The sequence below is a fragment of the Ranitomeya variabilis genome, chromosome 6 (assembly GCF_051348905.1).
Source record: "Ranitomeya variabilis isolate aRanVar5 chromosome 6, aRanVar5.hap1, whole genome shotgun sequence".
Lineage (NCBI taxonomy): Eukaryota > Metazoa > Chordata > Amphibia > Anura > Dendrobatidae > Ranitomeya > Ranitomeya variabilis.
The window spans coordinates 496,746,218-496,771,332 of NC_135237.1; the positions used below are offsets into that span (position 1 = coordinate 496,746,218).

General features: G+C 42.7%; 1 protein-coding gene across 1 annotated transcript in view; it reads right to left on the reverse strand.

The window, feature by feature from the left end:
- The window catches only part of PSKH2 (protein serine kinase H2), a 29,870-nt gene extending 4,755 nt beyond the window's left edge, over nt 1-25,115 (reverse strand). The window contains exons 1-2 of the mRNA XM_077268002.1: nt 24,809-25,115; nt 13,208-13,874 (exon numbers count right to left, since the gene is read on the reverse strand). Coding sequence (XP_077124117.1) covers nt 13,208-13,874; nt 24,809-25,050 — 909 coding nt within the window. The 5' untranslated portion in view covers nt 25,051-25,115. The remainder of the gene's footprint in view (nt 1-13,207; nt 13,875-24,808) is intronic.

Sequence of the window (25,115 nt, forward strand, 5' to 3'; positions counted from 1 at the left end):
ACATGCGTCATTCCGTGCTGCATGTTTTTAAAATGGACAGTACACTGACCTATAGAGAAACCATTTACACATCTTTTTTATCAGATTTGTGTGCCTGTTATCTTAGACCTCATTTAGACATTCATTTTTCATATACGTGTTTTATCGATGTTTATCAGAAACTGAAAACAAACCCATTGTGGAAAGACTGGGGTCAGTGAGTGCTCTCGTCCGCTAGCCCGAGACGGCGTGGACCAGGGCTCATCCCACTGAACCTCCACTCTCCTTTCCTGTGGGCATAATACCACTCAGACAACACAGGGTAAAGGTAAAACAGTGTGGCATTATTTTATTTAACCACCAAATAGACAATAACATATAGAACAGTGTCAGAAAAATACCCAAGGTGGTGCAAATTACAGAGTCTCACCCTTCCGGGCACTTACAGAGAGGAGGTAATGACAAGCTTAGGAATCTGACAGTCCACTAAGGAATGTGGGCAGGTGATTGGAGGGTCCCAACCTGGCTTCTCCTAACGTTTCCATAGGGCCAGGTGACTGAAGGGTCCCAACCTGGATTCTCTGAAAGTCTCCATGGGTCCAAGTGATGGGAGGGTTCCAATCTGGCTTCCCCAAATGTAACCATGGGGTCAGTGATGATCAATGGAGCAGATCTGTATTCTTCCAGCTAAGGCTGTGGTCCCTTAAGCTGGCATCCTGTCAAATATCAAATCTGTGTTCCCCTTGATGGTGCCACGGTTCCTTGGCTTATGTTCTGTAGAGACTCTCCTTCATGGAGTCATGGTTTTGTCAGATGTTCTCTCAAGTCACCCAGGAAACAGAGGCAGATCCCCTTTTTTAGTTCACATCCCTTATTCAGGCATTTTCCATAGGAATGGGGAAAGGTAGCAGGAGCTCATCTCGTATTGCTCGAGGTTTCATAGTTTATCCTCCAATGCTTTCAAGTCAACAAACTGCATGGCCTGGTACAATGGGTAATTAACATATTAGCAAAATTGATTGTTCAAAGACCCTGTGTCCCTGTCTTCCAAGGATAGCACACAATAAGCTGCAGCAAACATCAATTCAACCTACAAGAAGAGTCCACTTTCATATTCATAGGAACAATAATTTATGATTCTTGTAGTATTGTATGCGCTAAAAACGACCAAGTGGAACACTCAATCTTACCTGCCTTATGAAGTGGATAGCATATAATGTGTAATACTACTGATACGCTTGCTAGACAAAAGATGTGGTGTTTCCAAGTTCTTGACCCCTGCTGAACTTGGGGGTGAACAGCTCTGCCAGAATGTGAGCAAGTCACACGTGCTCAAACACCTGTTCAAAAGAGCTACCACCTAGAGGATGTGTGATCTCAAAATAAAGGCTCTCTGTATTTGGAGGAGAAATTCAGTGTTTAGAGTAGGTGGTTGGAGAGTTGTTCAGGAGATTTCTGCTTGCAGTTGGTTTTTATGTTGATCCTCATCCTCTCCTATTTAGTTTCGCCTTCCTATTCCTTGCCTGTGTTCCACTCTGTTGTTTTGTGAGTATGTTTGTATGATTGTAGTTTTCTTGCATCCCTGTGTGTCTACCCTTGGCTATCTGTTTAGTGTAATCATATACACTTCAGCCTTACATCTCCCTGAGTGGGGGAGGGAACAGATGAGGTTTAAGATAGGAGCATAGCAAAGTATAGGACCCTGGTGTATTTCTCTTTCAGGGTAATTCTGGGGACAGTCCAAGGGATCCCTAGTTCAAGGGATTGGGTAGGAGCTCACTGTACCTAGGCACTACGTGACAATTGCAATGGTTAGGAGAAGGTTTGCATTTCCTTTTTTTTTCTTGTTTTTGTACACAAGAAAAACACTGATGAAACGCTGATGGTAAAAATGAACAAACTGACCAAACACCGATGAAAATCAGACCTTTTTTTCTTCATGTATGTGACAAAAAAGTGCTCTTTGAATGAGGCCTTAAAGAGGTTGTCCACTACCCTGAGTTAGTTACTGATTTTGCCATAAATGCGTAAGAATAAGTATAAATAGCCCAATATACCTTTTCTGCCAACGTTCATGTTGTTTATGTTTTTTTGCTTTGCTTCCTGTGCTCTGGCACTAGCTCTTTTGTCATAGCAATGAGTTGCTCTTCAGAATCTTCAGCTCTCTTCTTACATTTCCCATGATTCCTTGTTCTGGGCTTCAAGCCAGCAGTGAGCACAGACCTATAACTACGCCCTAACCCTTTCCACTCATCCCGAGAGTCACACACAGCATCAGCCCCATCTCCTGTACAGGACACTGCAGGTAATAGAAGTAATGCACAAAGCACCATTATCCCCTGCTCCCCCTCAGTGACATGGTTGAGATGGATGGATGGGATGGATCAATAGATAAGGAGAAATGAAACAGATATGTAAGGTATTGGCCAAGCTCTTTAAGCTTAGTGCATGTTTAAGTCCGCTTTAGCCATAAGGTGAAACTAAACCCTATAAAAAAATATTGCTTGCAATTACCAGCTGTTCAGTACTAAGGAAATCCTGAAAACATGACCTGTTGGTGGCTCTTGTGGACTTGAGTTGGGGAACACTGCATTAAGGCATAAAAGACAATCTGTCAGTAGAATTTGCCTTCATAACTTATCCTAAATGAAGGGGGCGTTTCCAGTGTGAGACATGTAATGACTGACAGTCTGTTCTTGTGATCTACATGTCTAACACTAGTAACTCTCCTTTCATTTAAAACAAGCTGTGGAGGCAGATTCTCAGGGAGATCTATGTCCAGCCCATGGATCTTAACAGCTCGTTTTTATATAAGAAAATGCTTATTTCTTGGAAATAAGAAATTGTGTAACAGATATCAATGTGTCATTTTATTCAACTTCTTGTGATCTTCATGTCTATATAGACATCTCAGGGGGCTTGATCCTACTGACAGAGTCCCTTTAGGACATATTTAAAGACAATATGATCCAATAGTTTATAAGTGTCTATATTGTATTGACTATTTAATTATTACATTTTCATTTTATTTTATGGTAAAATTCACATACAAATACTGCTCTCTATAAATGTGCATAATTGTATAGCCAAATGATGATTTTATGGGTATACTTCTTATAACACATATGATTGTTGATATATGTAATATGTGAGATGAACATATTGCTTTTATCTATATTTTTAATATTGTTAGCTATTATAAGGATATACTTTTTAAAAATACAAAAAATGCATTATTTTGGTCAAAAAGGAAAAAATGTTCAAAAGTCCTAGAAGTATATAAAGAGAACAAAATCAAACCAATGAGTTGAAAATATTAGAATTTGCCCCAATATCAAGTCTGTGATTGGCAAAAGTATGTGAAACGTTTATTTCAGCATCTAGCAACCGCTGTGTGCAGCAACAATGACCCGGGCCTGTTTTGCCTTTTAGGATCGTTCAGGCAAGCACACCTGTATGCCGGATGTTCTTATAATATGGACGGACACTTCCTTTTCTGTCTGCGTGACGCCAACCACCGGTAATGAATTATTGACTCTCCTTTACTATTTTAGTATTCTGTTGCTGAATTTCACCTGCACTTCCCCTGATGAAGCTGTGATATGCAGCGATACGCATGGGGTTTGTCTCCAGATACCGGGCCTATGTTTTCATCCATTTGGATTCCATTATTGTCTTTATGTTTAATGATATTTAGGCTTTGTTCTTACCATGTATGACTGTTTGTTTTTTTGCTTCATTTTGGCTGTGTTTATTGCTTTGCTTTATATTTTATGGGTTTATCTGATACTTATTGTTTTCATATTGGTTCTAGCACTTGGCCATATTTATTACCCGCCCAACTATTTTATCACACTTGTCTGCTATATCACCTTATGGGTTAGTTCACAGGATACATTATTAGTGACATTATTTTTTGAATATTTTAAAAGCTTTTTCACAGATTATTTTTCTATATTTGTTTTTGCACATGTACACGTAGCCGGTCTGCACAATATATTCATCATTTTTTAAGTTTTCTTACATATGGTAAATATTTACACTTTTGGCCCATTTCTTCACTGTGTACAGTGGATGTCAGTGTGTGTATATTGATATTTTTAGGCGGTTTTAATGATTTTCTATTTGTACTGGTTGTCCAATAAAATTATCAAATTATCATTATTTAAGCTGTGCTCATAGCTATTGTATTGCTTTTCCTTATGGTTGTGGTTTGCTTTGATACATGATGTAGCACCCTGACTTACCATATTGGCTGTGTACCCTATCCATTATTTGCCCTTAAAGGGAACCTGTCACATTCAGAAACAATATTTACCTAGAGATATAGGAATAAATCAGGCTTATATCATGTTACTGTAGCAGCAGGTACAGGGAAAAAATGAAGTTTTATTACCCTTGCAGCCGCTCGCCTCCATTCAGTGAGATAATGCAGGGATGTATTACAGTCAGCCCTCACAATACAATGAGCGCACAGTAATCACTTATTGGCAAATTGATTGACAGCCAGCTCTGCAGCACCTGTACAGAAGTGTGTATGCACGGCAGACTGTCACTTAAAGGGCAGGGGAGTGATCACAGCATGGTCTCTCGGCTCACTGGACTAGTCCTATGACTGGAAGCAAGCAGCTGCAGGGAGAATAAAACTGCATTTTTTCCCTTTTTGCTTTCCAGCTGACTGCTAGACACAAAATTTCTTTGGAGTTGGTGATCACTTGTGTTTCCACTGCATGGAGACAATGTTTGGTCTCAGGATCATGGTGGTGTACCCATGTTACATCAACTGTAATAATTTGAGAATAGAAGTTTCTTGGATTTTCTCTAAGCATGTCATAATTCTCTTGGCTAAATTTGTGGCGACATGTTTTTGCTTAGGCCTCTCTGACCTTTCCCGGCACCTGCGCACTGCAGTACTTTGCTCTGCCCTCAACAGGACAGACATAGTACGCCTGCGCTGGAGCCGCAGCGTGAAGACAAGAAGAGGACGTCATCGTAAGAAGATGGGACGCCCCGGACCGGACCGCGACGCCCATCAGATCAGACCGCCCGCCCAGGTGAGTATAATCTAACCTGTTTTTCTCAACTTTCAGGTTACATCGGGGGCTTATCTACAGCATTACAGAATGCTGTAGATAAGCCCCTGATGCCTGTGGGCTTAGCTCATCTTTGATTTTGGGGGTGACAGGTTCCCTTTAAAAGGAGAAAACAGTTTTTAGGGACAAAAAAATCACATTTTGTTGCTTGTTGTTTTTGTGCAAAAAAGTTGCAATTTTTGGCTTTTTATGTTGGTTTTGACTCTTTTAACCCCTTCATGACCCAGCCTATTTTGACCTTAATGACCGTTTTTTGCAATTCTGACCAGTGTCCCTTTATGAGGTAATAACTCAGGAACGCTTCAACGGATCCTAGCGGTTCTGAGATTGTTTTTTCGTGACATATTGGGCTTCATGTTAGTGGTAAATTTAGGTCGATAAACGCAAAAATTATTTCTGAAAAAAATGGAAATTTGGCTAAAATTTTGAAAATTTCGCAATTTTCAAATTTTGAATTTTTATTCTGTTAAACGAGAGAGTTATGTGACAGAAAATAGTTAACAAATAACATTACCCACATGTCTACTTTAGATCAGCACAATTTTGGAAGCAAAATTTTTTTTTGCTAGGAAGTTATAAGGGTTAAAATTTGACCAGCGATTTCTCATTTTTACAACGAAATTTACAAAACCATTTTTTTTAGGGACCACCTCACATTTGAAGTCAGTTTGAGGGGTCTATATGGCTGAAAATACCCAAAAGTGACACCATTCTAAAAACTGCACTCCTCAAGGTGCTCAAAACCACATTCAAGAAGTTTATTATCCCTTCAGGTGCTTCACAGCAGCAGAAGTAACATGGAAGGAAAAAAATGAACATTTAACTTTTTAGTCACAAAAATGATCTTTTAGCAACATTTTTTTTATTTTCCCAAGGGTAAAAAGAGAAACTGGACCCCAAAAGTTATTGTACAATTTGTCCTGAGTACGCCGATACCCCATATGTGGAGGGGAACCACTGTTTGGGCGCACAACAGGGCTTGGAAGGAAAGGAGCGCCATTTGACTATTTCAATTAAAAATTGGTTCCAATCTTTAGCGGACACCATGTCGCATTTGGAAAGCCCCCGTGTGCCTAAACATTGGAGCTCCCCCACAAATGACCCCATTTTGGAAACTAGACCCCCCAAGGAACTTATCTAGATGCATAGTGAGCACTTTGAACCCCCAGGTGTTTCACAAATTGATCCGTAACAATGAAAAAGTACTTTTTTTCACAAAAAATTTCTTTTAGCCTCAATTTTTTCATTTTCACATGGGCAACAGGATAAAATGGATCCTAAAATGTGTTGGGCAATTTCTCCTGAGTACACCGATACCTCATGTGTGGTCACAAACCACTGTTTGTGCACACGGCAAGGCTCGGAAGGGAAAGAGCGCCATTTGACTTTTGAATGAAAAATTAGCTCCAATCGTTAGCGGACACCATGTCGCGTTTGGAGAGCCCCTGTGTGCCTAAACATTGGAGCTCCCCCACATGTGACCCCATTTTGGAAACTATACCCCCCAAGGAACTTATCTAGATGCATAGTGAGCACTTTGAACCCCTAGCTGCTTCACAAATTGATCTGTAAAAATGAAAAAGTACTTTTTATTTCACAAAAAAAATTTTTTAGCCTCGATTTGTTCATTCCCACATGGGCAACAGGATAAATTAGATCCTAAAATTTGTTTGGCAATTTCTCCTGAGTACACCGATACCTCACATGTGGGGGTAAACCACTGTTTGGGCACACGGCAGGGCTCGGAAGGGAAGGAGCGCCATTTGACTTTTTGAATGAAAAATTAGCTCCAATCGTTAGCGGACACCATGTCGCGTTGGGAGAGCCCCTGTGTGCCTAAACATTGGAGCTCCACAACATGTGACCCCATTTTGGAAACTAGACCTCCCATGGAACTAATCTAGATGTGCGGTGAGCACTTTGAACCCCCAAGTGCTTCACAGAAGTTTATAACGCAGAGCCGTGAAAATAAAAAATCATTTTTCTTTCCTCAAAAATTATTTTTTAGCCCGCAATTTTTTATTTTCACAAGAGTAACAGGAGAAATTGGACCCGAAAAGTTGTCCAGTTTGTCCTGAGTACGCTTATACCCCATATGTGGGGGGAATCACTGTTTGGGCACACGTTTTGGAATGCAGACTTTGATGGAATGGTCTGCGGGCATCATGTTACGTTTGCAGAGCCCCTGATGTGCTTAAGCAGTAGAAACCCCCCACAAGTGACCCCATTTTGGAAACTAGACCCCCCAAGGAACTTATCTAGATATGTGGTGAGCACTTTGAACCCCCAAGTGCTTCACAGAAGTTTACAACGCAGAGCCGTGAAAATAAAAAATAATTTTTAATTACTCTAAAATTATGTTTTAGCAAGCAATTTTTTATTTTCGCAAGGGTAACAGGAGAAATTGGACCACAATAATTGTTGCCCAGTTTGTCCTGAGTATGCTGGTACCCCATATGTTGGGGTAAACCACTGTTTGGGCGCACGTCGGGGCTCGGAAGGGAGGGAGCACCATTTGACTTTTTGAACGCAAGATTGGCTGGAATCAATGGTGGCGCCATGTTGCGTTTGGAGACCCCTGATGTGCCTAAACAGTGGAAACCCCTCAATTCTAACTCCAACACTAACCCCAACACACCCCAAACCCTTATCCCAACTCTAGATATAACCCTAACCCCAACACACCCCTAACCACAACCCTAACCCCAACACACCCCTAACCCTAATCCCAACCCTACCCCTAACCCTAATCCCAACCCTAACCACAACCCTAACCCCAACACACCCCTAACCATAATTCTAACCACAAGCCTAATCTTAACCCTATTTCCAACCCTAGCCCTAATTCCAACCCTAACTCTAATTCCAACCCTAACCCTAAGGCTATGTGCCCACATTTCGGATTCGTGTGAGATTTTTCCGCACCATTTTTGAAAAATCCGCAGGTAAAAGGCACTGCGTCTTACCTGCAGATTTACCGTGGATTTCCAGTGTTTTTTTGTGCGGATTTCACCTGCGGATTCCTATTGAGGAACAGGTGTCAAACGGAATCCGCACAAAGAATTGACATGCTGTGGAAAATACAGCACAGCGTTTCCGCACGGTATTTTCCGCACCATGGGCACAGCGGATTTGGTTTTCCATAGGTTTACATGGTACTGTAAACCTGATGGAAAACTGCTACGAATCCGCAGTGGCCAATTGGCTGTGGATCCGCAGCCAAATCCGCACCATGTGTGCACATAGCCTAATCTAACCCTAACTCTAGTTCTAACCCTAATTCTAACCCTAGCCCTAACCCTAGCCCTAACCCTAGCCCTAACCCTAACCCTACCCTAGTGGGGGAAGAAAAAAAATATTTTCTTTATTTTATTATTGTCCCTACCTATGGGGTTGATAAAGGGGGGGTTCATTTAATATTTTTTTATTTTGATCACTGTGATAGGTTTATCACAGTGATCAAAATGTACCTGGAACGAATCTGCCGGCATGCGCCCGCCATTTTGGAAGATGGCGGCGCCCATGAAGAAGACGGACGGACACCGCGAGGCTCGGTAAGTATGATGGGGCGGGATCGGAGCACAGGGGGGGGATCGGAGCATGGGGGGGTGGATCAAAGCACGAGGGAGCGGACAGGAGGACAGGGGAGCGGACAGGAGGACGAAGGGGAGCGGACCACAGTACAGGGCAGAAAGGAGGACTGGGGAGCAGATCGGTGGGGGGGGGGGGGCAGATCAGGGTTTCCAGCCATGGCCGATGATATTGCAGCATCGGCCATGGCTGGATTGTAATATTTCACCATTTTCATAGGTGAAATATTACAAATCGCTCTGATTGGCTTTTTCACTTTCAACAGCCAATCAGAGCGATCATAGCCACGGGGGAAGCCACCCCCCTGGGCTGAAGTACCACTCCCCCTGTCCCAGCAGATCGGGTGAAATTGGAGTTAACCCTTTCATCCGATATGCAGGGACGCGATCCCTCCATGACGCCACATAGGCATCACAGGTCGGATTGGCACCGACTTTCATGATGCCTACGTGGTGTCACAGGTCGGGAAGGGGTTAAAAAGTGAGTGCTATCAGGGTGTAGTTAGCTATGCAAACAAAGTTCAAGTCAAAATTATGATTTTTGCACTCAACCCTTTAAGCAAGTGGCGTATAGGGTCGAAAATCAGCTGTAGACTGAAATTTTTAGAGATGTGCCAAATTTATCGAGTGCAAAGAAGGAAAAGTACAGCTGATTAGGGCACTCAGACCAAGACAGACACTCGTTTTAGATAGAAAAGAAACTTCTTTACTTGGTCATTATCTCTTCACAAAGCTTTTCGGCGGTGAATCTGCCTTCATCAGGTAAAGTTTATCGAGTACAACAGTTTGATAAATTTGGCACAATTAACAGCAATATGGAGACAAGGAAAATTGACATCAAACATTCCTCTCATTATAAATTGGCAATGACTCGACTGCAATTTGTAAGGCTAGTTTCACACTAGCATTTGGAGGAGCTGCAGACTTCCTCCGTGAAGCCCCGCCCTCTGCCGCACCTCCGCCTCTAGCTCCGCCTCCTTCTGCATGCGGCCTGCGTACTTATCTTTAACATTAGGTACGCAGGTCGTGCGGCTGTATGCGGATGCTTCCGCATGCGTCATTTTGACGATGTGGAGAAAAAAAGAAAATGCAACCAGCTGCGTCCTACGCTGGTCGCCGCGTCGTCAAAACGACGCTTGCAGAAACACCCGCTTACAGCCGCACGACCTCCGTACCTAATGTTAAAGATAGGTACGCATGCAGAAGTAGGCGGAGCTAGTGGCAGAGGTGCGGCAGAGGGCGGGGCTTCACGGAGGAAGTCCGCAGCTCCTCCAAACACTAGTGTGAAACTAGCCTAATTATGTTTTCTCGGAATTGAAGATGGTGTTTTAGAATTGAACACAACTGTTTGTACTGAGGGAGCAGATCTTGCATTCATGTTGCCTGTGATTTGGGTGGCATGAATTGGGTGACAGGTTCCCTTTAAGATGTGAGATGCCTTTTACATTTGATGATAATAAATACTTGGATCATCCATTTATGTTGAAAGATCTTTGCCTAAAAGCACAATGCATAGACAACATTTCAGTGATGCAAGTCTAGCGGAAGCTTTAAAAGATCATGAGAAATTTGGAAGTAAAGCCATGTTCACACATACACAGGGGCAGATTTATTAATGATGTGATGTCTATTACCGAGACAGTCTCAAAGAACCGATACACATTAGACTAATGTCGTCCAAACCCACCAATATCAATGGTATCGACTGATGGTCCAATATGTGTGGGAGCACCGGCTGACTGATGGTCGGGAAAGAAGCCTTTCAAAAAGGGTGCTACTAGGTACTAACCATGCAGGGTGCCAAAACTTTTGCCACATTTTTCTTTTTGTAATTTTTAAAATGTAAAAGGTTAAAAAAATTTACTTTTTTGCTTAAAGCTCAAAGGAAATGTGTCATCTTTGACTTTAGGCCTTTTAGAAATCATTTAATCTTCAACTTGCTTAATTATTCACAATAACAGTCATTTTGACCAGGGGTGCTCAAACTTTTACATGCTACTGTATATGGTGCATCACTCATATCAGTTACGACAGTTGATTTTTACCTCTCACAGCGAAATCATCAATTTTAGTTTACACAGCAAAGTCTGCCACATCAAAGAGGAATAATGTTTGGACATTTTTTTTTATAAAAAAAAAAAACATGAAAAGTCTGTCATTGTTATTAAATGGTCTGTTAGTTACTAGCAGTTACTGTCATCTGTTTCTATGACTAGTTCACTTTGGATGCTTATGTTCATGTTAAAGAGCTTGAAAGGGGCTGGCTACAGTCCTAGGAGACCTCAGTATGTTACACACATCTAGTTAGGGCGACTGAGGGTTTTTCAGCAATGCAGTACGTGATGAATGGATCTGCTGCAAACTTAATTTTTTTGAAGAATTTGTTGAACTTGGTGATTTCGAACTACAAAAGGTTCCATCATCTTTAAGAACCACATCTCTCAGTGTGACCATTAGTTTCACCAGTATACCGCCATATAATCTTAAAGGCAACCTGTCACCAGGTTTTACCAATATAAACTATAGCCACCACCGTTAATGCCTCTTTTACCGTAGTCTAGTAAGATATATATAAGTTCCCACCCCCTCGGCATAGCCAAAAAAATACTGTACATTTTATAATCCCCCCATATGGCGTGGTCTGGTCCAATGCGTGTCGCTGGTCTTCCCTCAGCATCTTTTCTGTCACTGCGATCACCTCCTGCTTGCTTCATGTGGATGAGGTGTCCTACATCATCCACACAGTGTCCCCCAATCGCGCTCCTGCGCAGGCGTCCTTCGCTCTGCCTTGCTGAGGTCACAGTAAAGTACTCCAATGCACGTGCGCCAATAGGGGCCGAAGAACACCGATGACCCGGAAGTAAAGCTGGCGCATGCGCATTTCAGTGCTTTGCTCTGTCCTCAGCAGGGCATAGCCAACTACATCTGGGCAGCAACGCAATTGGGGGGCACTGTGTGGATGACGCATGTTATGCAGGATGCAGGAGGATAGCGATTGCAATGAGAGAGGAGATGCCGAAGCAAGACCTGTGACCAGTCCGTGCCTATAGGGGGATTATGAAAGGTATTTTTTGGGATCAACAGAGGGAGTTGGGGATTTATAAACACTACACATACGCTACTGTAAAAGAGATATTAAAGGGGCTGTCCACTGTTAGGACAACCCCTTATCAGTCTGAATCTTTGCCCCCGGTAAAATAAAAACACCTATACTCACCTCCCCTGCCAGCATTGTACCAACAGTGTCAGCACTCATGTTCCTGAGGCTCCTGTGAGGTTGTTATGTCACGTGAGCCCTGCGCACAATCAGCACTGGCATCATTGTTCCCGCCTTTGGAGGTAAAGCAACCAAAAGGGGTGAGCAACCAGTCGTAGCTTTCACCTCCTGTTGATCCCAGGGAAAGCGAGTGCCGACACTGCACGGAAAGTGAGTATAGGTGTTTTTATTTTAGCAAGGGCAAATATTCAGATTCAGAAGTGGTTGTCCTTGTAGTGGACAACCTCTTTAAATGTGGTGCCCGTAGTTTATATTGGGAACACCTGATCACAGGTTACCGTTAAACACAAAAATATAACTCCTACATCTCCATATTAAACCACCATATCAGCTTATATTGCTTTGTTCGCAGCTCTGTAGCCTGAATAGTACTAGTCAGCAATCACACAGAGCATTTATGTATGCAAAATGATTGATTGAAGAGCGCCGATAAACATTTATACAAGGTGCCCACATCTAGAGTGGATTTTATAGTGTCCCATACCAATATATAGCATTGTAATTATAATTGCCTACATGATAGGTTAAAACTGCATTGATTGAAGACCTTCCACAAGATCAAATCCACATCTCTTTTAAAGCATAATAGTACTACTGTATTAAAAACCACAATAAATATATTGTTAAAGCAACTCTGTAGACTTTTCTCTTTTTTGTTTATGATTGTGAGGGGAGAAGTGGAAAAAACACAGAGCTGCAATAGTTTAATGCTGCAGCATGACTATTGTGTGTGAACACAGACTAACGGTTCTCAGAATTTTGCCACTCACCGACATGTGATATTGGATCATTTTCTAAATAAAAAAAAAGGCAAAGTCCAATATTTATGACTCATTTGCTTGATTTGATTCTCTTGATCTACTTTTAGGACTTGTGTGAAAATTTGTCTAATTTAGGTCAAATATATGCAGATATTTCGAAAATTCTAAAGGGTTTACAAACTTCCAAGTACCGGTGTAAGTAGTGGTCTACTCGACATCTTTGAATTGAGACTGTCAGCACAAAATAACCGTTCAAACCAAGTACAGGCAATTAATACACCCTTAGGGTGGCCAAACATTTAATTGCACGTTCCTACCCACTTGTTTTCCATCTATCGCCGCCTTTATAAAGTAGGTGGGAAGATGCACTTAAATGTTTGGCCACCCCAAGGGTTTACCGAGCGCCTGTACTTGGTTTGAACAGTCATCCTGTGCTGACAGCATTCCTTCACAATGTGAAGGTACATTTCAGAGTACTGAATGTCTTCACACACCCAGGATACTTACATCACCTAAGTAACTGTATCTTCCTTTAAGGATTAGCCGGTAAAGTCTTGTTCTGTTCTCATCTTCAAAGGGCATGCATCCACTTAATAAAAAATAAGTCATGACTCCAAGAGCCCACATGTCCACTGCATTACTATAAGGTTTTTTCAGAATAATCTCTGGTGCAATGTATTCAGGAGTCCCACATATGGTCCTCATTGACCAGTCTCCGCCTTTGTTACCAGCGTTTGCCAAGCCAAAGTCAGTAACTACTATCTTTGAGTCAGCCCCAGGATGGTAATACAGAAGATTTTCTGGTTTGAGATCTCTGTGTGTTATACCAAGTCCATGGAGGTAGTTTATGCTATCTAAAACCATGTGAAGCACCTTGGTTGCATCTCGCTCAGTGAATGATCCTTTAGCGATAATTCTGTCGAGCAGATCTCCACCTGTGGCTAGTTCCATCACCATGTACACTCGGTCATGAGTCTCAAACACTTCAATAAGCTGGATGATGTTATGATGGCTGACTCTCCTGAGGATGTTAAGCTCTGATTCACAGACTTCCTTGCCTTCTTTAGCTTTTGTTTCAATCATTTTGATGGCAAATGGTTGGCGAGTAGCTCTGTGTTCAACTCTTACCACTCTGCTAAAACTTCCCCTTCCAATAAGAGCCTTGATATCATATCTAAAAGAAAAAATGTATTCAGAACCATTATTGCCCAATAGAAATATTATCTCATGCATAAAATGACAACAGTGCACCTAAATAATTATTCTTGTTTAAAGCCCCATTCCAACGTTTTCTTTTGTTTTACTGCTGGAGTGGCGCCACTAATCTAATTTCCCTGCCCCAGTCTCAGACTTACCAGCCTCTCTTTCTTCTATCGGCGCAGCTTTGGTCCAGTGTTTGGATATCTGTGAGTCACAGCTCAATGTAAGTCTATGAGAGCTGGAACAAGGCCAGAACGAGGTCCTCATAGACTTACATTGAGACCTTGGGACCGTTACCTCTGATTAAGGGTCAGGGTACCGTCACACAGTGCAATTTTGAACGCTACGACGGTACGATTCGTGACGTTCTAGCGATATCGTTACGATATCGCAGTGTCTGAGACGCAGCAGCGATCAGGGACCCTGCTGAGAATCGTACGTCGTAGCAGATCGTTTGAAACTTTCTTTCGTCGCTGGATCTCCCGCTGTCATCGCTGGATCGTTGTGTGTGACAGCGATCCAGCGATGAGTTCGCTGGTAACCAGGGTAAACATCGGGTAACTAAGCGCAGGGCCGCGCTTAGTAACCCGATGTTTACCGTGGTTACCAGCGTAAAAGTAAAAAAAAACAAACTGTATATACTCACCATCTGATGTCTGTCAGGTCCCTTGCAGTCTGCTTCCCGCTCTGACTGTGAGCGCCGGCCGGAAAGTGAGAGCAGATCACAGCAGTGGCATCACCGCTGCGCTCTGCTCTCAGTGTACGGCCGGCACTCACAGTCAGAGCAGGAAGCAGACTGCAAGGGACCTGACGGACATCAGATGGTGAGTATATACGGTTTGTTTTTTACTTTTACGCTGGTAACCACGGTAAACATCGGGTTACTAAGCGCGGCCCTGCGCTTAGTAACCCGATGTTTACCCTGGTTACCAGCAAACCTCGGCATCGCTCCAGCGCCGTGATTGCAAAGTGTGACCGCAGTCTACGACGCTGGAGCGATAGTCATACGACGCTGCGACGTCATGGATCGTGCCGTCGTAGCGATCGTAATTGCACGGTGTGACGGTACCCTCAGTCAGAAAAAAAGTAGATATTGATGAATAGGGCTAAAACCTCTGGAATTGCTTAACCCCCACAAACCAGAAAACAAACAAAAAGCAGACTTAATAGACTTAAAAATTTGCAGATAATGAATTGGGTGCAAACAAAGAAGAGGCAAAATGCACAAAACTGGACCAAAAAACAGGTGCAAAGGTAATAATGAAAAGAGGCCATGGCTTTGACAAAATGCTGATTGAAGATAAACCATTCACTAGAAAAGACTGGATGGGTAGTTACAGAACTGGAGAATTGGGGCAATTCCTGCATTTACTCAGCTAAAAGCAGTGGGGAATAAGGGCAGCAAGACCTTGCATTTACTCTGATTTTTGGTATAATTACTTACAGATACACTTCCTTACATATTTTAAATGTAATACAACTTTAATCAACCTGCAGGAAAAATTTATTTGTAAAGCCGACTGTGAAAAGAGACTGGTAGTAAGCATTATTCCTATGAACAGTGATTAGTTGTGATTGCACATGCTCACTACTGCTCCAATCAGACATGGGCATTTGGCATCTCCATTCTCATCATCAGTGGGGATTCCATTGGTTGAACCCCCTGCAATAAAATCCCGTGGATAGATTATATACGTTGCTTGTGAGAAAACTACTTTCATGGTTGAAAACAAAGATAAAACAGCAATTAAAATCCCTGAGCAGGAGGCTGGAGGGGAGGCAAAGGACATGAGTGGCTCTGGGAGAGAAGAAGAGGTGGCCTAGTGTGCAAAGATTCCCAAAAAAGAGTACATTTTAATCGAGTGCACCAGTCCATTTTTCATCCAAAATATATTAATTGTATGTTCATATTTCTGTTTTTTATTGACGTGTCTGCTTATAACCATGCCGTAGGATGGTTGGGTCCTTGGGTTTGAGTTACGAAAGTTCAGTTTGTCCATCACAGGTATGTGTAGCAAATGTTCACAGGTTTACATGTTGAAGATATGACTACAATTTAGCCAAAAGTGCAGTGACACGAAGAATGGCACTGTTATCAAATTGACATTGGGAAAGCTGCCATTGTAAAAGAAGTGAAGCAGCAAAACTTGAGATCTGAGAAGATACCTGATGACGGGGAACCCTTTAACTAAAGTAAACTACACAAGATACTGGAGATCATTTCCATATTGCACTGATATATATAGACCATGAAGTGCTCTACAGTCTTTTACGTGTCTGGACTTGTACAACCGAATGCAGATAAAATATCTTTTGTCATCTTAAGACCCTTCATGGTTCCACGATTTCACAACAGAAAGAAGAAAAGGTCTCAGTTAAGTGACCTAAGACAGCTTCATTTTACAGTATGACTGGACACAAAATATATTGCATTCTCTCCAAAACGATGTTGCTGGCCTGAATTGCCACTCAATCAAGAGTATCTGCCCCCCTTCTACCTCCTTTTGTAATCAGGTGAGCTCCCGAAAAAAGAATATAGAATTAACTCTTTAACTTGCAGCCTGCAATAACCAATCTGCCGCGTCACCACCACCCGAGCTGCAACGTCACCACCACCTGAGCTGCGGCGTCACCAACCACCTGAGCTGCCACATCACCAACCACACGAGCTGTCGCGTCACCAACCACACGAGCTGCCGCCTCACCAACCACACGAGCTGCTGCCTCACCACCGCCAGAGCTGCCGCCTCACCACCAGAGCTGCCACCTCACCACCACCAGAGCTGCCACCTCACCACCGCCAGAGCTGCCGCCTCACCACCGCTAGAGCTGCTGCCTCACCACCACCAGAGCAGCCGCCTCACCACCACCAGAGCTGCCACCTCACCACCACCAGAGCTGCCGCCTCACCACCGCCAGAGCTGCCGCCTCACCACCGCTAGAGCTGCTGCCTCACCACCACCAGAGCAGCCGCCTCACCACCACCAGAGCTGCCACCTCACCACCACCAGAGCTGCCACCTCACCACCACCAGAGCTGCCGCCTCACCACCACCAGAGCAGCCGCCTCACCACCACCAGAGCTGCCGCCTCACCACCGCCAGAGCTGCCGCCTCACCACCACCACAGCTGCCACCTCACCACCGCCAGAGCTGCCGCCTCACCACCGCCAGAGCTGCCGCCTCACCACCACCAGAGCTGCCGCCTCACCACCGCCAGAGCTGCCGCCTCACCACCGCCAGAGCTGCCGCCTCACCACCGCCAGAGCTGCCGCCTCACCACCACCAGAGCTGCCACCTCACCACCGCCAGAGCTGCCGCCTCACCACCACCAGAGCTGCTGCACCCCCGACCTTCTGTCTCTTCCCCATTATCCCATAGAATGTAAGTCCACAAGGACAGGGTCCTCTCCCCTCTGTACCAGTCTGTCATTGTAAATTTCTTTACTGTAAACTATATCTATAACTCTGTGCGTAACCCCTTTCTCATGTACAGCACCATGGAATTAATGGTGCTATATAAATAAATAATAATAAAATAAATAAATAAACTTGTAAATCCTCAATCTGTGCATTATTGTAACTATAACATGCAAATTGCCTCTTCAGAGAAAAAGAGGACGAACTCTATAGCACCACCTGTTGGAAGTAGCGATCCTACAAGTCACAATCAACCCTCTAACGAGTCGTGCAATATGACTTAGGATAAAAGCCAAATCAGTATCTCAATTCGCAGACACGGTGTTTCAGGCTGTTGGCCCTCGTCAGTGCGAAGCATGAGAACTGATTTGGCTAGGTGAGAGGTTTTGGACTAGGGTCTAAGGGGTAACGTTTCTCCTTGTAGAGAGTGACATACCAGATCTGACTTGTCAAGGTAAGGAGGCTTAGTCACCCGGCCATGCTCCTCTGGGTAATTTAATATGCAAATTTTCTCTTCAGAGAAAAAGAGGACTTAACTCTATGGTGCCACAGAGCAAAGTACTGCAGTGTGCAGGCGCTGGGCCTCTCTGAGCTTTCCCGGCACCTGCGCACTTCAGTTCTTTGCGCTGCCCTCAACAGGGCAGATAAAGTACACCTGCCCAGGAACCATGACAGGAAGCAAGTCATCGCATGAAGAAGGGATGCGCCGGACCCGGACCGTGACGCCCATTGGACCGGACCGCACCAGACCGCCCCCCTCCAGGTGAGTATAATCTAACTTGTTTTTCTTATCTTCCAGGTTACATCAGGGCTTATCTACAGCATTACAGAATGCTGTAGATAAGCCCCTGATGGCGGAGGCCGAAGCTTATATATGAAAAAGTAGGTGACAGATTCCCTTTAAGACAAAAAGCAGACTAACACAAAGAATAGTGAATATGGGCTTAACACTTTTATTGAGCTAGGGGTGCGGCGTCTAGTGGCCGTGGGCATGCTCAGTACAAGTGTATGGTACGAGGCTCCGCCCTCTACATAGGCTATGGCCGGGAGTATATATATCACATACATCACCGCAGTTCCCGGCTCAGAAACCAGCGAATTCTCACAGCACACAGAGCGACAGCAGGCTTATCAATTTGGACCAAACAGACAGCCCCTTTAGGTATTTTCAAACTGAGTGCCAAAAAGAGCTCAATAACAAAAAATACTTCTGCGGTTTGTTAATAAAGTTTTATATTTGTTTATTAGGTGTTTATTTGTTTGATAATAAAGTAAAAAGAAAAAGAAAACAAATGTGAAAAAAACTATTGAAAAGACTACTAAAATGTGAGACGTTGAAAGATACGTATTGATAGTGAATAAAAGAGCGTGAAGTGTAACCGGAGAAGCGTGAAATGGAAATGGAAAGATAAAATAAACTGAAAAAACAGGCTTAACAGAATTAAAGAAATAATAATCTGTGAGTAAGGAAAGAAGGATTAAAGTGCAAAGTAGGAAAAAAACCATATATATATCTAGATAGATAGATATAAAAGTCCAATATTTGCCCAAAGTTAGACAAAAAAATACGAATGAAGGCAGCACTCCATGGTCTCCAAAGTGAAAAAGTGGTAGAGTATATTCAGACCCACATGTCTGGGCAACGTTTCGGCTCACACTGAGGCATTCTCAAGCTTGAGAAAGGCTCAGTGTAAGCCGAAACGTCACCCAGACATGTGGGTCTGAATAAACTCTACCACTTTTTCACATTGGAGACCATGGAGTGCTGCCTTCATTCGTATTTTTTAGATAGATAAATAGATAAGCACATCATGAACAATCACAGATCAGAACCATTGAATAACATAGTAGATAGACAAGACGGTTGTCCTAGAATTCAGGATGCTATAAACCTAAGAAAAAGAGTGTAACAATGCTGCAAACCTCTAGGGATCGCGTGAAACAATCATTTCAGATAGCGAGGGGTGCTAACAAGGTATTTAGGAAGTGTAAGTAAGTTGTCACTTCGTAGACAGTATGTTTGATGTTTAAAGTGCAGGGTGGGTGTAGAATATTGCTGTGATCGCCCTTAAGTGAGCAGATAAAAGTGCTGAGATCGCAAAAAATTATGATACAGAAGAAAAAATTGTTTTAGAAGAGAAAGAATAAACATGAAAAAAGTATTGTTTGAAGGTAAAAGGTAGAGAAAATGGAGCGATACAGAAGAGTGAAATGGATAATAATTGCCGTGGTTAGAAACAGCTCTGGCTGGGGTGTTGTATTATGTGCATTACTGTGACTCGGCTTTAACTAGAAAGGAAAGAACAAACTAAGGACTCGTCCATCTGGTGTTTCTATTTTTTTTATCATTGGAGAAATCCTACAAATTGTGGGGGGTTTTAACCCCAGGTAATAACCCTCACCATTACCATTATTTGAATAAAGTACTGTATACGTATATGGTGGGAGAGGCCTTGTATCGCCAGTTTCAGACCCGGGAACAAAGGGTATGTATGAGTTATACATACCCCCGTCCAGTGGGCACGGTCTTGCTCCATACACTTGTATAGGGTCTAGGCCGTGCCCCGACCATTGACATGGACGGCTAGCATGCGTGGCCAACTAGAGGCCGTAGCCTCGCTCTATACAAGCATATAGAAAGTGAGGCCATGCCCACTGGACAGGGGTATGTATACCTCATACCTACCCTCTGGTTCCAGGCCTGAAACCGGCGAATACCCGCATAGTGCGTGTGTCGGGGGGGATTCATAATTCTGCAGTCACACAGAATGACTGCAGACTTATCAGTTTTGTCCAGACAACCCCTTTAATTGGCGTTTAGCTGCCTTAAAAGGGTCACTCTCATCTTCTAAGATGGCTAAATTTCAAAACTGCTTGTAAAAAAAACCTTGCAATTTACTGTTTGTTGCCAAGGGGAGCGACCACTGCCCATGAGCTCTTTCACAGTGAACTTGGAAGAACTGCCCAGAGGCCGTCTGCGATCGCTAGAGGGAGATATTAGCTCCTGATCCCAGCCAGCTTCAGTGTCAGGCGCTTCTGCTGGTCCAGAGGCAAAGCTGCCTCACATTGGAGCTTCGGCAGTGGACGATTTTGGTCAGCAGCCGAACGATGTCCCTCAGTCAAGAGTACCTGCCCCCCACCCATCTTCCCTTGCAATCAGGTTTTTTCCCGAAAAAAAAAAAATTAAGGATTAACTCTTTAATTTGCAAATCTTCGAGCTGTGTCTTATTGTAACTCTGTAACTCTTAGCTTTAGCTAGTAAAGAAAAGACAAACCAAGGACTGGTTCATCTGGTAAAATATATCTTAAAGCTGTGTTTCAAATGTTTTCATCTTCCTAAGTAATAACTCTTACTCTTTCCACTATTTGCAAGAAGTTGTGTATATGGTGGGAATTTTATAGTTAGCCAACTTCTCACTGGTCAGTCCTGATAACAATAAAACTACCTGCCTAATATTTGGTAGGTCCTTCACATGTCACCTAACCAAGTCAGCTCAGACCCACCAAGGCTCGAACTCAACAGAACCTCTAAAGATGTCCTCTAGTAATAAGCACCAAGACACCTAGGTGGGGTCCCCACTGATCAGACATGCATCAGTGAGCGTTGGGCAACCATGACTTTGTTGCTAGTCATCCTTCTTTGGATCACCTTTGGTTGGAACTATCCACTGCAATTTAGTAGATGTATTGACCCAGTCTTCTAGACATCACAAATTGGTCCTTTTGAAAGTCAGATCAGATACATTTTTTCCAGCTTTCAACACATCAACTTTACTTATGAATATATTCTAATATATTCAGACTGATAGGTGGATGATCTGGAAGAGAGTGACTGACTGCCTGCCAGCCTGTATATCAAAAATTTGCAATTGATTTAACATCAATTTTTTGCTTGGACAGAATATGTGATAGCTCTTGACTTGTGCCATTACGGTTTTTCAAGGAAACCCTGACCTGTTTCTGAGGAATGTTAAAACTGATCTGTGCTTTCAAGAATCTTTGCATTAATTAATCGATTATTAATTACTAAATCGATTACAAGAAGCTTTGTCATGTATCTTATCAAAGAAATCAGCTTCCTTCTCCACTCACCAGACACTTCTACCCCTCCCCCTACCTCTTGAACTTCGCATTCGCTGTGAAAAAGCAGCTCACATCCATCTTGCTCAGAGAAGATGGACTGCAGCTGTCATGTCACACAGCCTATTATACTTTATGGAGGGGGAAGGGAGAAGAAGGAGTGAGCAGCAGGTAAGGGTGCAGACAGAGTCAGACAGAAACAAATGATGCAGAGCTGTGTAACAAGTGATTTACTTCATATCAGAGCTTGATTCAGATGAAGACAGCTCAGCTCTGCTGTATAATGTCCTTTATGTTGCTGCAGCTAGTGTCTATGAGCTAAAAAGTGAATGAAGAGCAGGGATTCCCCTCTCTGTGCTGTAATATCTATAGGAGAAATCACTGCAGTTCTTCTACCCCAACCAGCTCTGAGTAGATTGTAAGTTACAGATAGAGCATGCAGAGAGGGGGAACTGTCGAGAAAGGAGGATAAGACACATAATGGACAAAATTGTGTTATTCCTCATGAACACACACCGGACACATTATTCTGAAAAGTTGCTTATCGGGAATGTCAGTAGGATCAATTCTCCAAAGCTGCCTGTGTGGGCATGCAAGTCATAGAAAGGTGAATAAAATTATATTTTAACCTCTTAACCCCCGGAGCTTTTTTCTGCTTTGAGTTTTCGTTTTTCACTCCCATCCTTCCCAGAGCCATAACTTTTTTATTTTTCTGTCAATATGGCCATGTGAGGGCTTATTTTTTGTAGGACGAGTTGTACTTTTGAACAACAACATTGGTGTTACCATGTCGTGTACTATTTCAAACGCAGTGAAATTGCAAAAAAAGTGCAATCCCACACCTGTTTTTTGTTTGGCTTTCTTGCTAGGTTCACTAAATGGTAAAACTGACCTACCATCATGATTCTCCAGGTCATTACAAGTTCATAGACACCAAACATGTCTAGGTTCTTTTTAATCTAAGTGGTGAAAAAAAAATCCAAAATTTGCTTTAAAAGCAAATTGCACAATTTTCCGAGACCATAGCATATCCATTCTTCAGGATTTCAGGTCAGGTGAGGGCTTAATTTTTGCGTGATGAGCTGATGTTTTTGATGATACCATTTTGGTGCAGATATGTTCTTTTGATCGCCCGTTATTGCATTTTAATGCAATGTCACGGCGGAAAAAAATCCCGTAATTCTGGCGTTTTTAAATTTTTTCTGGCTACAACGTTTAGCGATCAGGTTAATTCTTTTTTTATTGACACATATTAAATATGTGTATGTTTGATTTTTTTATTGTTTTATTTTGAATGGGGCGAAAGGGGGGTGATTTAAACTTTTATATTTTTTTATTTGTTTCATCTTTTTTAAAACATTTTTTTTTACTTTTGCCACGCTTCAATAGCCTCCATGGGAGGCTAGAAGCTGGCATAGCCTGATCGGCTCTGCTACATAGGAGCAAAGCTCAGATCGCTCCTATGTAGCAGATTTACTCCATTGCTATGAGCGCCGACCACAGGGTGGCGCTCACAGCAATCTGGCATCAACCTCCATAGAGATCTTCAGAAGACCTCTGGTTGTTATGCCAACGCACCGATGATCCCCGATAACGTGACGGGGGTCACTGATGCTCGCAATTCCGGCCCTATGGCCGGAAGCGCTTGTTAAATGCCGCTGTCAGCGTTTGACAGCGGCATTTAACTACTTAGTAGCTGCAGGTGGATCTCGATTCCACCCGTCGCTATTGCGGGCACATGTCAGCTGTACAAAACAGCAGGGGATTTGCCATCGGACGTACTATTCTGTCCGATGGCAGAAAGGGGTTAATATCTGTGATCCAATGTGTTATTTCAGAGAAACCTAAGTTTTCTTTATATATAAATGTGCTCTTAAGATCTATGGGCCAGACATTGAGCTCTCTGAGAATCTGCCTCCAGAGATTATTTGAAATGAAAGGGGGACTTACCATTGTGGGACATGTAATGACTGAGTCTGCTCTCCTGATTGAAGTGCAGAGCTGTGACTGTTTTCAAATAACACAGTACAGCAGAGCTGAAATGTCTCATTACAAACACCTTTGCAGCAACAGTTGTCCTCTCATAGTGTTGTCAGCTATGCTGGAGAGCTGTGCCTGATTTCAAATAACAGAACAGCAAAACTGGGCTTTGTCTCATTACAAACACATTTGCAGTTGTCCTCTCACAGTACTGTTAGCTCTGCTGTGCTGCCTTCCCCCCATGCTGGCTGCGTGAGATGGAAACTGAAGCACCATGAGAGTACAACTGCAGCTGCAAATCTGTTCATAATTAGACATTTTCAGTCCTCCTGTACTGTGTTAGTTATAATCATACACAGCTCTGCAATGAGATCAAGAGACTAGACACAGTCATTACTTATCTCACACTGGTATCTCTCCCTTTTATTTAAAATAAGCTCTGGCAGCAGATCCTCAGGGAGATCTGTATCGGACTCATAGATCTTAACAGCTCATTTAAATAATAAGAAAAACTTGAACTTCTCTGGAATAAGACATCGAATCACAGCTATAAAGGTATCAATGTATTAAGCTTTCTATTACCTGCATGCCCTTGTAGATGGCTTAGGAAGGTTGATCCTATTGACATATTTGTTTTACAAAAATTGTTAAAGCCTTGGTTTTTAACCACTAGCTTTAAAGGATAGCAAGTTAGCCTCTTAAATATATAACCATTTTCTATAAACTAATTTAGAAATACAATATAAAATAAAAAAACTGGTTAAAAAAGTAAACCATATTTCTATAAATCTCAGAAACTATGAAAACTATTTTAATTGAGTCACGGACCATAAAGCCTGCTCTCCAGCATCATTGCTAGAAGGAAATTTAGCAACAGTATACATGATGTTTATGAGCCATCAACAGCATGCTTGACATTTGAGTGACTATTTTAAGGGTGCACTGGAACCCACTTGCTTAGTTTTATTAGGACAACAAAATTAATTGTCAAACTCCCTGTTTGTGAACCTCTCAATGAATCTTCCTTTTTATTTTACATTTCTTTCAAAACCATCCCTGATTTTGTTTTGTTTTTTTAAGTCTGCATCTGAAACTGAGTGTATGATTTCAGCTTAGACATTGCTAAGTATGGTTCTTTTTAAAGTGGGCCAGGTCAAGCAAAATCATAACATGTCTTGAACCAACTCGAGGAACACTTGCTGTGCATGCTGTGGAACACTTTACATATCACTTGCATGAATAAAAGCCTTCAAGCTTAGACTTCAGGTCATACTGGTTTAAACTGTGCCCTAAAATCTAAAAAAAAAAGATCAGACAGAGGTTATCTGACGTGCAATCAAGAGATGGCCTAATGCAAGTTTACATATAGAGACGAGTAAGCAAGTATTTGTACACAATACAAAGTTTTCAAAGCATCTTGAAGTTACTCACCTGGCTGTCACTCTGGGGTCAAACTTTGCACGGTATCTGGCCACTTGATTCTTTTTTTCTTCAATTTCCCGATCTCTTTTAGGCTCTTCTTGCAATCCCCAAAATTCAGCTTTGCATTTCACTGGTTCACCACAGAACTGAACAGGGACCATGGCACGGATCAGCTTGACATAGTAAGGGTTCTTCTTGAGAGGAGGTTCCATGGGCTCTGGGAGCACCTTACTGCTGACTACGCACCCCATCTCAGGAAGATAGGAGCAAAAGGAGTAAAACGAGGAGACTGGGACCCATCACCATCCAGTTGCCT